Source organism: Moschus berezovskii, chromosome 9 (assembly GCF_049115385.1).
Source record: "Moschus berezovskii isolate FMDL1 chromosome 9, NW_MosBer_1.0, whole genome shotgun sequence".
NCBI classification, from domain to species: Eukaryota; Metazoa; Chordata; class Mammalia; order Artiodactyla; family Moschidae; genus Moschus; species Moschus berezovskii.
The window spans coordinates 3,453,758-3,470,508 of record NC_142468.1 but is presented as its reverse complement, the minus strand read 5'-3'; the positions used below and the strand labels follow the sequence as shown (position 1 = coordinate 3,470,508).

The following is a 16,751-nucleotide window of genomic DNA, read 5'->3' as shown; positions in this document are numbered from 1 at the left end:
GTTGGTTTGAGGGATTCCTTTTCCTTGTGTTTGCAAATAGCAGGATAGGACCTGGTGTCTCTGTGTCTACCCTGAGACACCCAAAGGGACGAGAAGCCCTGAGAAGGAACGATGCCACGTCCTCCTTGGTGTGTCTCAGACATGCAGGACGTCTGTGTTCACAAACATTCAGGATCAGCTGGACGGGACAGTAAGCCACTGGCGTCATGCAAGGCAATAGTTTTGGTATTTTTCCCCCTTTTATCAAAACCAATTGTAACAGAAGTTCCACTAGAAAAGTGAACATGAACATTTCGAAACCAGTTTATTTTCACCATTGCGCCCTTTCAGTGCCTTTTCAGCGCCGCCATGCACTGAGGTCTGGTTTTTGCCTGTCACCACGCAGCGGCTGAGGTTGAGTGTTCACCAGTGCTTGCGAGCCCGACTGCACTACCTGTGAGAAAGACAGAACGCAGCAGGCTTCTGTCATTGGTCAAGGTGATATCCACAGTGTGATGTGACTTTTTTTTTCTCTTATAATGAGGAAAGCAATTGCACCTTTTGATACATGTGCTCTCATCTGCTTCCAACAAATTCTAGGTGCTCTCAGGTCCCAGGGACATTCATCTGGAGTTTTAGAAAAGACTAGGGATGCACTGAACGGTTTTGTCTCAAAATCAGAGCTCAGAGCAACATTCCAACATGTCCACTCCGACCCCAAGTGACAAGGACCAGTCCACCTCCCAGTCCAGTCCCCCGTGCGTGTATGCACACATTACTGACAGTGCGTTCAGGAAACGACTTCCTTTAAAAGACACACCTGTTCCTTTTAGACGGCTGGTCTACGGAATAGCTGCCCTTTCGCGCCCTCCGGAGGGCGCCGGCGCTGCCCGGGGCCACCGCATCCATCGCCAGCACGAGCCCTGGACCTCGGCGGCCGTGACCTCCCACGCCCGCGAAGGCGCCCTGGGTGTCCTGCGGCTGTGATCAAAAGCCAAGTCCTTGTTCTTTTGAGTCCCTTTTGGCAGAGCGAGCTTTCTCGGTCGTTTATGGCACAGTGAAATATCTTCTTCGATGCTATGTAATTTCGGAGTAACGAGAAGTCTTGTTTTAAGGCACGTATCTCGGGGTGAATATATTTAAAAACAAACAAAAGCCAAGGCCGGGTCACGTCCAGTGCGTCCTCCCCGCTTAGTTTCTGGCTTCTAGCAGCGCGCTCATGTCGCGCTCCGCGTCTTTGGCGTCGGCGGGGCCCGCGCCGTCCCCCGCGCCGGCCGGCGGCTGGGCGCAGTCGGTGAGCACGGCGGTGCTGGAGTGGTCCGAGTTGCACCCCTTCTCCGTGGCGTCCTCCTTCTTCTCCTCGTCCAGGGAGTAGTGGCGGAGGGTCCTGTAGAGCCTGTGCACGTCCTCGGGCAGGGCCTTCCGGAGGTCCCGGTTCTTCCTCTTGGTGAGCCTGGCGGCGGAGCCCAGCTTGTTGACGATGTTGTCCTCGGAGGCGCCCTGCCCGCGCTTCTGCAGCGGCTCCGACGCCTGCAGCCGCAGGTTGTTGGGCCGGTGGTCGATGCTCTCCTGGGACGAGGCCTTGCAGCGGCCCGCGTCGAGCGCGGCGAACACGGAGCGCTTCTCGGGCGAGAGCATGTCGAGCGAGTGCGCCCGCTGGTCCAGGCCCAGGCGCCGGCGCTCCATGCTGCGGATGGTGGCGGCGCGCTGCAGCTTGTCGTGGATCTCCACGCTCAGCCGCCGCCGCGTCTCCCGGAACTCGGCCGTCACGTTGGCCTTCCACTCGGCCGCGTGCGCCTTGATCTCGCCCACCTGGCGGAGAGACGGGGCGACCACCGGGCGCTGAGACACTGCCCCTGCCCCACCGCCCATCGCCCCCACCCCCGCACTGCCCCAACCCTCACGCCCGGGCACCCGCCTCCACCCGCCCCCCATCGCCCCCACCACTCCCGCCCCGCAGCCCTCGGGGGTCCCGGTGGGAAGTAGCCCCGGAGGCGGTGGCCGCGCATCCGCCCCGCGGAGGCGAGGAGAGCCTACTTCCACCCTTGCCCTGCCAGCTGCCCGGACGCGCGTCTCGGGGGTAAGGCTCGGGACGAAGGTGGCTCCGGGAGGCGCACGTGCTGGGCAACCTGACGGCCGCCGGAGACCCTGGATTGGGGACGGAAGGGGAGGCGACGGGCCTGAATTCCCATCTGTTGGGCGCCCCCTTCTGTGGTCCGGCCTCATTCCTGCCACATAACTCGGGGGCAGTCGTGTCTAGGTCAGACGGGCACAAAGCAGGCATCAGCGGGTCCTCCGCCCTGCCCTGGCCCTCCAAGACGTCCGTCTGGGTTAGGGTGCCCACCCCCCGTCCCCACCAGCCTGGAAATGGCCTGGCTCTAAAAGGGAAAGTCCTGTGTCACCCCATATCTAGGCGGTGCCGTCTGTGGCCTTGTGCTACCTGGCTTGCTCTGGTTTGAGAAGAGGACCACCCCCACCCCGCCACGCAGGGTATCTGATAACCAAGTTTCCGTGCTCAGGGTGCAGCAAGGGGGCATCTTCTGCCAAAGCCCACAGAACGTGCTTTCTCAGAGTGAAGTCTTGTGTGAGGGTCAAGACCAGCTCTCTGGGCTTTATTTCAGCAGGACTGTTAGTACAAGGCTTTATTTCAGCAGGACTGTTAGTACAAGAAGACTCATGCTTCCTGTACAGAGGAGTAACTTGGACTTTTGAGTTGAGAAATGTCAATATTTATGTTGTTGGGTTCTCTTCTGTTATGGCTGATTTTCAGCAGATCAGTTAGCTCTCTGAGGAATCAGACTGGAGAGTGCATTGACACCGCTTCTGCCAGCCAGGAAAATTAAACCACTGCCCCCAGGAATGGTGTGGGAGATGGTGCCATCTAAAGAGGCTCTCCCAGGACCCTGACACCGAATGACTGCACCCTGGGCAGGGAACAGTCGCCCTTAAAGAGGCTGTCCCTCTGTTTCTTTGAGTTTTATCTCCTTTCCTTTCTTTACTGCTTTTCTTCTCTTTACCCTTCCTCTTTCTTATCTCTTTTCCTCTCTTTCCAGAACTACATGGACATATTTTTTTTAATCGCAAAATCTACCTTTGCTCCGTAGGCAATCCTTTTCTTGCCTGTGTGTAGGCTTCCATGCACATTTATTTGAGGAAGGAAAGGCTGTTGTGTGTGTGCCCCTGGCCGCAGACATATATTTGCTTCTACAGATCTGACAACCCGGAGGGGACATGAGTGAAAGGGACCCCGTGACTTCACCCCCTACAGCCAGCCACAGTTCAATAACTTCTGTCTCATATGGAGTTAAGGAAAAAGCATGTATGTACTGATTGGGGGCAATTGTACACCTCCCCCAGCTGCAGTCTACCTATGCTGACTATGTCTGGGTATTTTTTTCCCTTTTCATTTCCTTTTTTAAAAATAAGTTGCCTTTTACTAGTTTTTCCAGGAACCATGGGCTCGTAAGTGAGTCACCAGATTTTTCTCAAGGATTCAAAACAAGGACGTCTAGGAGGCCTCCACTTAGTAGGAGATGGTCTAGTCCATAGAGACAGATAATTCTTGACATGAGAATGTTCCTGACCTCAGAAACATTCAGAGAATATGGAGGGAATCCTACCTCTTCTTTTGTCTTTTTGGATAGAACGCGTAGCCAATCTCCAATCATGCTGAGGACAGCTGCAAAGTAGGCAAGGCCAACGAGGATCCAAAACCACACCAGGGGCTTATACCACTCCCGGTAATTGATGCCAGCGTTTCCCCCTGAAAACAACCAAGCGTTACTTTCACCAGGGTCTGGCAAACAGTCATCGCAGAGCAAACACATCGCAGTCCGTGCAGCAGGGATGCGGTTGCGTCACCATCCAACACTCAGCTGCTCGGCCTGCTGTATACACGATGTGACAGAGTGGGAGGGCTCCCCAAAGGAGCCTGACCTGTGGCTTCACTTATTTTTAATCTTGGTCAGTAATCTCAATACATCATGTGCTGTGATTAGTCGCTCAATCTTGTTTAACTCTCTGCAACCCCATGGACTGTAGCCCGCCAGGCTTCTCTGTCCATGGGATTCTCCAGGCAAGAATACTGGAGTGAGTAGCCTATCCCTTCTCCAGAGGATCTTCCCAACCCAGGAATCGAACTGGCATCTCCTGCATTGCAGGCAGATTCTTTACCAGCTGAGCTACCAGGGAAGCCCTTAATATATAACACATAATAACAAAAAATATGTCACTGACCAGCCTGATCCATCCAGTTTAAACCTGAGCTTGATGACGAATGGCTTGAATTAGAGGACAACAGAGCAGGCCCAGTTTCAAGTTATGTGGGTTTTTTTTTTTTAATTTTCTTATTGGGGTATAGTTGATTTTCTCAAGTTTTTCTTAAACTGCCTTAAATTTAATAAAAATAAAATATCATTAAATAATCCCAAATGGTTTGGAACTCTTGGCACCATTTCTTCCTTAAGTACATATGCATTTACCAAGAGAGGAGTAAGTGTGTGGAAGTACAATTAGACTTAATGGTATCCCTGAGACTTGGACCCAGGCAATAGTGATTTAAGACTGACCAAAGGATGGTGTTTACATAATGCTGATCCATAGGGTCAATTAGACAGAGTCGATTAGAATCACTGAGCTAGAATAAAAAGGGACCTTCAAGGCCAGCTAGTTCAATCTATCCCTTTATTATACAAATAGGGATTATAGTGAAAAATCCATCAAACCAAATTGACTAGTTGCCTGACTGCCATTGACTGGCTGTTTCATTGAAAAGACCAGTCGTTTATTCCAAGTAAATAGCCTATTTATTCTAGACCTTCTGCAGCCCTGCCCAAGGTAGCCCAGCCCCCTCTCCTAAAGAAGTGAAGACACTTCATGTCTGTGAGATGTCGTTTTCCAATGAAGCCGGCTCGTGGCCACTTCTAAGAAAACCGACATTAGCCATGGATTGGTAATTACTGTACCCAACGGTGGGTGATCACTGGGGTTTCCCGCTGGGCCGTGGTTGTAACCTCATGTAGCACCTCTGAATCTGCACTGAGCTCTTATGGTATCAGTAATACCTCCCAAAGGCGGCTGGGCAGGCTCTGTGGCTTGTGGTTCTTCTCAGTTTGCAACGGAGCCCACAAGGTCTCCATAGCTACTGCCACTTCTGAAAATTAGAATTCCAAACTTTGCTAGAGGGCTTTGTGGCAAGCCCCGCTTGGTCTGGTTTAACTGCCTTGCTTTTCCCTTTCAGGCAACTCTTCCCCTCTCCCTAGTTTTCTCTAGGATACTGTTGGAGTTTCTGCAACATGAAGTGAGTTTTGAGGTTCATCTCAGCGCTAGGCAGGAGAACTCTGCCACTTTTTCCTTGGAGCTCTCTGAAAGTAAATATTTACCAACCAATCACCGTCGTCCACAAAAGATTGTCACTAGGGCGCGCTAGCAAACAAGGCAGGAAACCCCCTTCTGCCTGTTTATCAGCTGCTGGCCTGGAATTCAGGTGCTGTCAGTCAGGGTTGCAAAATGCTTGTTGGGTTGTTAGACTGTCCTAAAGTGAGTCAGCTACAGAATAAACCAGAACTTAATCCTGCATGGTGATTGATGTTCTGTTTCTGTTTCCAAGCTGATGCCTTGTCAAATCACAGCAACCATAAGCTCTTGTTAATGTATCTTTTTAAATGATGGACAGCCTTCCCTTTCGCTCTCAGAGTATTGCCAAAAAGGCTTTGACACGCTTCCAGGGTTCCAAGGCAGCACTGCTTCAGATTGGTCTCTGTAAGCTATGGAAACGGCAGCTTAGAAGGGCCTGGTCCAATTGCAGTCAGCGCCGTGAATTATAACAGACCCAAGTCTGCAGCGACTATGGGGCAAAGGAAATATGGTTCTGCAATCAGCGGTAGGTAAGGGTATTAAAACAGTGCTATGCAGCTCAATATTCTGTAATAACCTGAATGGGAAAAGGATACATATATGTGTATGACTGAATCGCTCTGCTGTACACTAAACTTTGTGTCCCTGGTGGCTTAGACAGTAAAGTCCCTGCCTACAAAGCAGGAGACCTGGGTTCGATCCCTGGGTTGGGAAGATCCCCTGGAGAAGGGAATGGCAACCCACTCCAGTACTCTTGCCTGGAAAATCCCATGGAGAATCCTGGTGGGCTACAGCCCATGGGGTCACAGAGTCCACAACTGAGCGACTTCACTTCACTTCAGACTTTGTGTTTACTAACACGACATCGTAAATCAACTATATTCCAATAGAAAATTTTTAAAATTCTCTAAAAAGAAAGGTGCTCTGTGGGAGACATATTTACATGTACAACCACTGTCATCAAAACCCATGGGAAAGCATGTCCATTTTCTCTGACCCAATTACGACCAAAATAGACTTTAAAACTTTCTAACAGTTCTTTGTATTTATCTATACACTTGGCCATTAGATTCATTAAAATCTTCCATCACGAAAGCTCACTAAAAAACAAAAGAACAAAGCCACCGTGCTATGTCTGTGACTGTGGAGGTCATGGCCTTTCCTGGTAAGTAGACATCAGGCTAAGTGTCGGTGTGTGCTAAGCGCTCACGGCCCATGGCGGCTTATCGGGATAAATAATAAACTTAAATCATAAGCAGTTTTCTAAATCTCCTGTTCCCCGGGCTATTTGTGCCCCAGATTAACAGATTAAATGGTTAGAGCAACTGGTTTGCCCCATGCATCCTCCAGACAGGCCAGAGTTAGCACAGAGGACGCTGCAGTACGGCAGAGTGCAGACGATGCTTTGGGGAACTTAAGGATGTTGGTGAAATAGCTCTAAACTGCAGCTGGGATTGGAACCTCAATGAGTTTCCCCACAGAGCAGCTACGGACGATGCTAAGGGACTAACCAGACGGGTCACTCTTGGTTCTGTCCTCCTGTCTCTGGGTGCTGTCTGTCCAGAGCTTCAGGCCTCTCATCAAGTGGCACCAAGCGACCTCCTGCCCAACCTGGGGAGCGGCTCAGTCGTTGAGCATCCAGGACAAACCAAGGCAGGCAGGGCCCCAGGCCTCGGGCTCTGTGTAAGCAGCTCTTACACTCTGACTTGGCAGTTCTTAGTCCTTACGACAGTCAAAGGGAAGAAAGCATTTAAACTGCTGTTTCTACAAAGGCAACTTCAGTCTTCACCTTCCTAGCTGGAATAGCTGCAAAACTACTCTTCTGTTTGTCTGTTTCCTTAGAATTACCGTGGAGACAGCCAACCTTCAACATCCTTTCCAGAATTTACCCTTTTACCAGATTCCAGGAGAGGGGATCCCTGGCCTCTTTAAATATGTTAAGTTACGACAGAGTTACTGGGTCAGAGTATTCACTTCTGGGAGTAGAAACTGAGCAGCTGTCTGACCCCCAGAACTGATCCATCCGGAAAGAGAGAGGTGGCCTCCTCCTCCCATCCCTACCTTCCCACCACTCTGGGGGAGTGATACACGTAATAAGGCAGATTTCATTTCAGTTTTTAAGTTCCCTGTCCCTAGAAGAATTTGATGGTGATTTCTTTTGCTTCCTAAGCACAGTTCATTGGCATTTATTTTTACAGTGAAAGCTGTTGTGTCTATCTAGATTCATGCAGGATCCATTATAATACTAACTTCCCTTGGGGCAGTCTTCAACTCCAGGGTCACCTGGGTCTTTAGTCCTGCATCCGGACATACCTGGAGCAACTTTTTCAGGGATGGTGACTTGGCTCTCAGCATCAGGGAGCTTCATCTGCAGGTCCCTGCAGACTAAACTGGATGCTCATCTCTCCAGAGCTTCATATTTGCCACTTACTAATAGAGCCTTTATCAGTTGATGCAAGGAGCCTTAATATAATTCAGAAGCCCGAAATCCAATGAGAAATTCGTTTTACTCATAATTCATATGATGATGAAGATAGCCTGCCTCCTGAGTTGGGGAGGGGAGAGACTGGCTTCCTCCCAAGGCAGCAGCGGACTGCTGTGTCCCCCACAGGGGACGGCAGCTTTGGAACAAGCCTGTGCCCAGCAGCGGTGATGCTGAGCCTTTTCCATTTGTTCCTCCATCTTTCCTCGTGGTTTGGAAAAGCACTGACCACAGTCGATGTTTTCCCCACCAGGGCCCCGGTGACTGGGATATTCCAGAGTGCTTACCTGCCACAAAATCACCAAAGCCCACCGTGGTGAGCGTGACCACCACAAAGTAAATGGACTCCAGGGCCGTCCAGCCCTCAATGTATTTGAAGATGACAGCGGGGATTGTCACGAACACGACACAGCCGGCCAAGATGAACAGGATGGTTGAGATGACCCGGATCTTGGTCTGACTCACTTGCTTTTTCTAAAGAAGAGCAAAAGAGAAAGAAAGACAGGGAAGTCAGCTCCATCACCCTGGATTCGGAAGACAAGAGGTACAGAGAAAACGAACAAGTGTCAGCGGCCTTGGAGCTTTCTTTGTCCGTGGGCAGCTTAGGGAGCATTTGATGACAGCTGTGGGCCGTCTCCTAGGAAATGCACGGGCCGAGGTTTTCAGCTCGTCTCGGTGGTCCTTGGGCAAGAGGCCCCTTGAGTGTCCTTTGCGGGGTTCCCTAACTGCAGCCCAGAGGCTGACTCTCTAACCCTTCACTGGGGTAAAAGAGGGTGCTTCCCGAGAAAGGCCATTTTTGCTGCCGTTTCTCACGTGGCTTCACTGACCCTCCGTTAGGAGGCACAGGTTTGGGGTTCCTTCCACAGTGGTGGTGGTGGATTTGCACCATGGGCACATGCTGGAAAAAATGGCTCCTGAGACAGACCAGAGGTTAGGATGAAAAGAAAAACACAGCTGACCCCTCCCTGGTTTGGAACAGACCCCCAGCCGCCGCCTGGGTGCTTCTTCACCTTCCCGTCCCCCCGCCAAGGCGGCACATTTACATCACACTCTTCTTCCCAGACACCTGTGTTTGCGTCAGTGCTGTGCCCGTCATGTTTGCTGGCTTCATAACCGTCAAGGGCACAGGGCAGGAGTCCGCGCTGAATGGCAGCCTCAGTGTCACAACGAGCGATGGAAGCCCCTCCTCGAGTCAGCTGCTGAAGGATTCAGGAGTTAAGAGGCGAAGGTGCACCTACACGGGGAATAACCCTGATATCGGGGCAAAAGAATCGTACCTGTGGGTACCAGAGGTAGACTGGAGGCTCTGGTATCCCCTTGAATGACGCTCAAGACAACGCTGGCATCGCCTCCGAACTGAACAGTCTGTTAAGGGCTTCTCAAAGCTCCCAGTTTGCGTTGGAGACTGCCATCAGGGGACCCTAGCACCATTACTCCACCAAAAACTCAACATCTTATAAATCTCTGTTTAACACCCGAGCGCCCGGACCCTCGAACCCCTGCAAAAGCACACACTCAGGGAATGGATATGGAAATCTCGACCATGGGATCTATTAATATTTTCTAGTCATCGCCTTCCAGTGAATTAGAGGGCAGAGCAGGTCCAGAGTACAGAGCTCATTTGGCATTCAGACACTGCATTTTATGGACGCAAAAGGAGCTTGCATAAGATGCTGCTAATCAGGCGGGGCTGAGAGGAGAATGCAGCTGTGATTAGCTCTCAGTCCGGCGCGCAGGGATGGAAACCGCTTTTCAAGTTACTCAACCGTTCACCAGTTCAAAGTAGCCAGAGTCCTCCTCTAAGGAAAGAAACCAGACTAACCTCTGTGATGAACAGGCCGCCCTGTTTCCCTTTCAAGGAAGGAAGGCTGAGAATAAAACCTCGTCACTGGGCGATCCTGTAACCCTCGTGGAATTCCTAACCTTCCCTCAGGGCAAGGACACCCCAGCCAGGTTTTCCAGGCCAAGAGAGATTCTCCTACCACCAACCACATGGCTCAAACAGGAAATGACCATGTTCTCCAAGACAGGAAGGTTGGTTATGACCCTCTTTCTCTTCCTCCCACTCCCCTCTTCCTTCCTGACTTACGGAGACAAACCTCAGAACCACCTCTTCACTGGGAAACGCCAAGGGACACGAGTGCTGGGAAAGGGTGGTGGGAGGCTGCTGCCCTCTGCAGTCAAGCCTCACAAGCACCAGTCCCACCTGCCGAGGGCCCGAGTCCCGGGTGTGTTCAATATGGTGGAACTGTGGGCAGGAAAGTGACAAAGAAGAGCTATAGTGGAGAATGTTTATCTGCACAAATCTCAATCCGCACTGAGATCAGCATAAGCGAAATGAAAGTGTTAGTCACTCAGTCGTGTCTGACTCTTTGTGACCACGTGAACTGAAGCGCCCCAGGCTGCTCTTGTCCATGGGCTTCTCCAGGCAAGAATCCTGGAGTGGGTTGCCATGCCCTCCTCCAGGGGATCTTCTTAACTCAGGGATCGAATATGGGTCTCCCGCATTGTAGGCAGATTCTTTACCGTCTGAGCCAGCAGGGAAGCTATTCCCTAAATATTCATAGGAAAAGCTAAAGAAATACAATCCTTCATAAAAAGCAGTGAATTTCTCTGACTTCTAAGAGAGTACTCAGGATATAAAGTGGGAACAGGAAAAAAATAAATTGATCCATGCTGTTATATAGTTCCCAGCTCCTTAGAAAAGCCATCAGAAAAAAAGATAATTTATTGATATTTTTGCATATTAAAATACACATTTTTCCCACAAATGAAAGTACTGTGACACGACTAATTACCTGAGAACCACAAAATACGTTTTACCTTTTTCAAGCATTTCTGTATTGGATCTTGTAGAACTTGGAGGGGGCAGTTAAGACCCCTCTGAGAATCCAGGAACTTCGTTATTATTAGTCTACTTTTGTTTGTAAACGTAGACAAAAGCCAAAGCCCAAAAGGAAATTTTTATCATAGGTCATTAAGTTAATCAATTGCTGGCAATGGGAACATCATTTTCCCCCTCAATAAATCATCCTCTTCAAATGCATAATGAAATTAAAGTGAATTAAATGTTTGCGAGACACTTGTTAAGTCAGAAATTAGGGATGTGAACGCAAATGCAATCCAAATGAGGCTGAGGCTGGCAGAGGAGAGTGGCAAGTACGTGGGAAGCTGGAGCTGTTCCCAGGCTCCAGGAGGTGGGCAAAAGGGGCGATGGCACCGGGCAGCATTTGTTTGGTCGCAAAGGAAGGTGTGCAACAGAGGCCAAAGCGCAGCGTCTTAATGGCATTATCTGTCGGGAAGTTTATCTGCAAGTTAGCATTTCTCCGCCACTCACTGTCCGAGCCAACCAGCATGTCCCTGGACCACTTCCTCCAGACATCCTAGGGTGATGCTCAGCAAATCGCCAGAGGCTTAAATCATCAGGGTATTTTAGGGACTTACAAAATCAAGTGTCTCACGCACGTGTGTGTGTGTGTGTGCGCGTATGAAATTGCGTGTACCCGTACTTCACTATAAAAGGAAGAGGTATGGGCATAAGGTATTGATAGTACCTGTTATTCTGGAGACCCACGTTTATGCTGTCCTCTGCTGCTGCTGCTGCTAAGTCGCTTCAGTCGTGTCCGCCTCTGTGCAACCCCATAGACGGCAGCCCACCAGGCTCCCCCGTCCCTGGGATTCTCCAGGCAAGAGCACTGGAGTGGGTTGCCATTTCCTTCTCCAATGCATGAAAGTGAAAAGTGAAAGTGAAGTTGCTCAGTCGTGTCTGACTCTTCGTGACCCCTTGGACTGCAGCCTACCAGGCTCCTCCATCCATGGGATTTTCCAGGCAAGAGTACTGTCTTTAGACACTTAAGAAAACAGTTGCCCTAACTGAACATTTTCAACTGCAGCTTCCACAATGGAGCCACAAACGCGTCATCCAGTGATCTCTGGGTTTCTCATCCCCACTAGCTCTGCACCCATTCACCACGACCGTAAAATGGTGCTTGAGAACTTGGAGTCTTGGGGCAGCCTGCCTGACACACATTCCATCCCCACTGCTAAGTGACCCAGTGACCTTGGGCAAGTTTCTCAACTTCTCTGTGCATCAGTTTCTTCCTCTAAAAATAGAGATAAGAGAGTCCGCCTCACAGGAGTGTTTGGAAAATTAAATAAGCGTGTGAAAGCTCAGCTCAGTGCCCGCTAAATGCTTGATGACTGTTACCGATCATTTCTGATGGAAAAGTTCTAGTCTTTCCTTAGATGTGGGCAATCCCAAATTGAACGGCTCCCTCTGCTATGGAGGAATGCTCCCTCACATCTGGTTTTAAGATAATCTCTGTCTAGCTTCGGGTGGTCACTGCTGGGTTTCCCTTCCTGGATACGTTGTGTCGTATGATGACCTCCTTTTTCAATAAGAAACAGTCCTCATTTTTTCTTGGTTCTTCCGTGCTGACCCAGGATTGAGCCCTCAGACAGTCTCAGCTCACAATCTTGGAAGCTTTTCTATTTGCCTTTCATTTCATTCCGCCCCCCACCCCCGGCCCCCGCCTCCACCTTTTTTCATCATCCTTCTGAAACTGACAAGAATTGCAGATAATGTTTGGGGTGTCAGGAACCAGCTGCAGAGAGTCCCTAAAAGACACCGCCCTTGCGTTCCTTGCCCCTCCCACCTCCCCCGCCACTTAGAGAGTCAAGCTGTGTTTCCACGGCGGGGTTGCTAGGCAAAAATCCCCTTGCTTATTTACCAGTAAGCAGAACAGTAACCATAAAGCTTTGTGAGAGCCCAGATCTGACTGAGTTAATGCGTTCTAAGGAAATGGCAACCCACTCCAGTGTTCTTGCCTGGAGAATCCCAGGGACGGGGGAGCCTGGTGGGCTTCCGTCTATGGGGTCACACAGAGTCGGACACGACTGAAGTGACTTAGCAGCAGCAGCAGGCTAACAACACTGTTATTTGGGAAGAGATGGTTTGATACAATATTTGGGCAGAAGTGATAGAATGCTAGTGTGTATCTGTCCAAACCTTGTTTTCTCACTTGTGGATCAGATGCTGTGGTCTTTCTTTCTCCATATGCAAACGACATTAAGCACAACTCTTTCCCGCATCCGGCTGGCTGGCGCTAAGTGTAGGAATTTTTGAGGACCTCAAACCCCACCTCCTGTAGAGTTCGTTTAGTTGTCAAAATTATGTGCAATTATTCCTAAGAGCAAAATAAGCTTCTTACACAGGAGACCGGGGAGCCAGTTCTAAGAGCGCTCCTTCGAGAAAGGATGTACATACTAGCAATTCTGACAGCGTTTGCCTGTTTCAGACCTCAGAGAGCTAAGCCACACACCCAATTCCTGTTAAGCACGATGCCCTGCCATGTTTGTTTATTTCCACAATCTTATTTTGGAGAACAAGTATATTTCCATTCATCTGTGGGCTATTTCTGTTTTTATTTTTTCACCCCCCCAACATCTACTCTTCTTTTTACTTTTATGCGATTTCTTACAATTCTGAGATTAGTGATCCAGATTGTTGTGTCTAATTGAGAAACTTTATTTGCTGTGATTTCTAGCCAGGGACGTTGGAGATTTCATTGAATAATAAAGATACTGCAATAAAAATGCTAGGACAGGAGCTAGACATGCACAGCTCTAGTTTATGGTTCAGTTTTGTTTTGTTGAAATGCAAACACATCACCATGGTAATACGCTTGAGCTGAAAATGATTTCTCAAAATGGAAAGATAATAGGAGTTGCCTCACAAAAGAGCTGACTCTATTTTCTGATATTATGTTTTCCACAAAGACTCCTTTTCTAAAAGTCCAGTTCTAACTAATGGTTTCAACATCACAGCAAATAACCATGTAGTACCAGCAATTGTACAAACTATGAGGCGAGCTTTTAAACACCATTTGCCTGTAATCTCCATGGCAGAGACACTATAAACACACATTAGTGATAATCGCGCAGTAAAATCTCCACGGAGCCGCCTGAAAATGTCCTACACAAAAGCAGGAGAGAATCTACATTAAAAAAAAAAAAAAGTGGATACAGATTACAATTACAGATTTTGTAATTATCCATTACAAAAATGGATAGTATCTAACCCCCCTCCAAAAAAAAAAGTTATATCTAGCATCTGCCTCTGAGCCACATTGCAGCGTCCAACAGATTTCTGGTCAGTTCAGTGCTTTGCTGGTATCACCAGGCAAAGTTTTAGAAAAGGCTTTTGGTATATGCAATTAACTTGCTTTTATCACTGTATTTATCACTGCGTCCCAGGTACACCTGGGATGGAGACAAAAATCCAGAAATCATAAAAAATCCTCAGCAGCTCCACTCCAGGATCACTATAATTAAAACCTTTGGAAGTTTTCTTTTCAAAAATCCTGTGGCTGTTCACATTTGAAGAAAACACTCTATTGGAACACAAGATTTTGCACTCAAAACTCAACCAGGTAATTCATTCAGCACATAATTATTAAGAACCTTTTACATATCAAAGGTTGCTCTAGTTGCAAGGGATATAGCAGTTAAAAAGAGAGAAAGACATTTCCTCCCCCATGCACACAAAGTCTAGTTGGCTGGGGCAGGCTGGGAACATCTGAGTCTTTGGCTGAAGTCTTTATGGCTCTGTCCATGGTGCCCAGCCCTGATCTCACCATTGAAGGCAAAGTTTTTACCTAATGACATCCCAGTGATTAAAACTATCACCTTGTAGAGAAGAAAGGAATATTCTTGTAGCTATTATAAGTGAAATACCAATAATTATGGCTGATTTGCATTGTTGTACGGAACAATGCAAAACCGAAACAATGTTGTAAAAATGTAAATAAAAAAGAAACAACAACAAAAGAAACAACTTATTTAAAAGAACTATACCAGCAGTCACTTCAAGCCAGACTTTGAAGCCACTAAGCTATAGGTCAAACTCTAGCATATTTACTCTAGCACAGCATGTCGTCCCCTTCTCGGCAGGAGGAGAAGGGGATGACAGAGGATGAGACGGTTGGATGGCATCACCAGCTCGATGGTCATGAGTCTGAGCAAACTCCGGGAGATGGTGAAGGACAGGGAAGACTGACCTGCTGCAGACTGTGGAGCAGCAAAGAGTCAGACGTGACTGAGCGACTGGACAACCGGACAACAACAACAGGGACGTTGATACCAAATCAAAAGCGAAACTTTGTACAAGCTGTGCTTTGTCTTGATTTCAAGGAAACTCAGTCAGGTTCAGGAGAAGGCAATGGCAACCCACTCCAGTACTATTGCCTAGAAAATCCCATGGATGGAGGAGCCTGGTAGGCTGCAGTCCGTGGGGTCGCTAAGAGTCGGACACGACTGAGCAACTTTACTTTCACTTTTCACTTTCACACATTGGAGAAGGAAATGGCAACCCACTCCAGTGTTCTTGCCTGGAGAATCCCAGGGACGGGGGAGCCTGGTGGGCTTCCGTCTATGGGGTCACACAGAGTCGGACACGACTGAAGTGACTTAGCAGTCAGGTTCATCTAAGGTTGGGGAAGAAAATCACAGATACGCCACAGGCTGACAGTTGCTTGCAAAGGATTCAGTGTCTGTAAAACCTTACACATTGTCTAAATAATAAATCCTAGAATTACTTTTTAAAAAAACTGTACCTATTGTCAGGTGAGTGTATGCTCCTTGGTTCTGTCTCGTCACAACAAAGATTTGGAGCAGGACATTAAAGCCCTCGGCGCGTCACAGCTCTCGGCTCTTGGACAAACCGTGTTACAGCTCTTAGACGAATCAGTGTTACAGCTCTATTTTATTTAGAAGATATCAGGAGAATCCATCTCGAAGCGTGAGGGCATGCCAACCCAAAGACAAAGAGAAGAGAGTGGAGGAGCACGCCAGTGCGCGGGGGAGGGAGAGAGAGAGAAAGAAAGTGCTTTGGCTCCTCATTTTATATGTTTTTCTCCTCCCCCTGGGCCTGCCCTATGCAAATTGCTTAGCCAGGAGTGCTGTTTGTTCTTCCTGAGGTCTTCACTCCAGTCCTCCGACCTTCCTTTGACCTTCCTTTGTTCTATTTTCGCGGGCTTTTCCCTTCCTTGTCTTTTAACCACTGCCATTTTGGACTGCTGTTTTCTATTCTACATACCTAACGGAGAAGGCAATGGCAAGCCACTCTAGTACTCTTACCTAGAAAATCCCATGGATGGAGGAGCCTGGTAGGCTGCAGTCCGTGGGGTCACTAAGGGTCGGACACGACTGAGCGACTTCACTTTCACTTTTCACTTTCACACATTGGAGAAGGAAATGGCAACCCACTCCAGTGTTCTTGCCTGGAGAATCACAGGGACAGGGGAGCCTGGTGGGCTTCCGTCTATGGGGTCACACAGAGTTGGACACGACTGAAGTGACTTAGCAGCAGCAGCAACCCTATAATAGAAGATCTATGGATCTTTGTTATCTAAGCCTTCAGAAGCTATGTCCTAGAAATGAGAACAAGTGATCACACCAGTGCAGATGTAACCCTGGCTGAAGAACATTTCTTCTCTTTAGTTGAGATAGGAAAGGCAGGCCCATGGAAAGGAGCAGACAGGGACACTTCCTGATGAACCCTATCAACAGCATAACTCCTGGCAATCCCAAGAGATGCCACACCCAGCTGCTCACCTAGCCAACTTCTAAATTTGCTTTACCCAGATATCAGCAGCAAAACAAACAATGCTCCCACCCCAAAATGCCCTCTCCACCATCACATGCACAAGCATACAACAATAATACTACAGCAGCAATGCTGCAGGCAGCTGAAAGGGGGATCCGCTCTTCTTCTCTAGCTAACAAGGGTTCAAAGTCACAGCGCCTTGGCCAAGCAGCCCACAACAGTCAAGACAGAAGAGCCCTGGACAGAATACATGTTCCTTCCCGTCCCTGGTGCTTTTGCCCTTGTTCATGGGGCTCCACGTGCTGTAACACACGGGACCCCTCTCTAGCC

The 16,751-nt window shown here is 48.8% G+C and overlaps 1 protein-coding gene across 1 annotated transcript in view; it reads right to left on the bottom strand.

Annotated features, from left to right (window-relative positions):
- Positions 1-1,170: 1,170 nt before the first annotated feature.
- The window catches only part of KCNK10 (potassium two pore domain channel subfamily K member 10), a 160,266-nt gene continuing 144,685 nt past the window's right edge, over positions 1,171-16,751 (bottom strand). Inside the window, exons 5-7 of the mRNA XM_055436188.2 lie at positions 8,104-8,290; positions 3,600-3,742; positions 1,171-1,791 (exon numbers count right to left, since the gene is read on the bottom strand). Of these exons, the coding sequence (XP_055292163.2) occupies positions 1,171-1,791; positions 3,600-3,742; positions 8,104-8,290 (951 nt within the window). The remainder of the gene's footprint in view (positions 1,792-3,599; positions 3,743-8,103; positions 8,291-16,751) is intronic.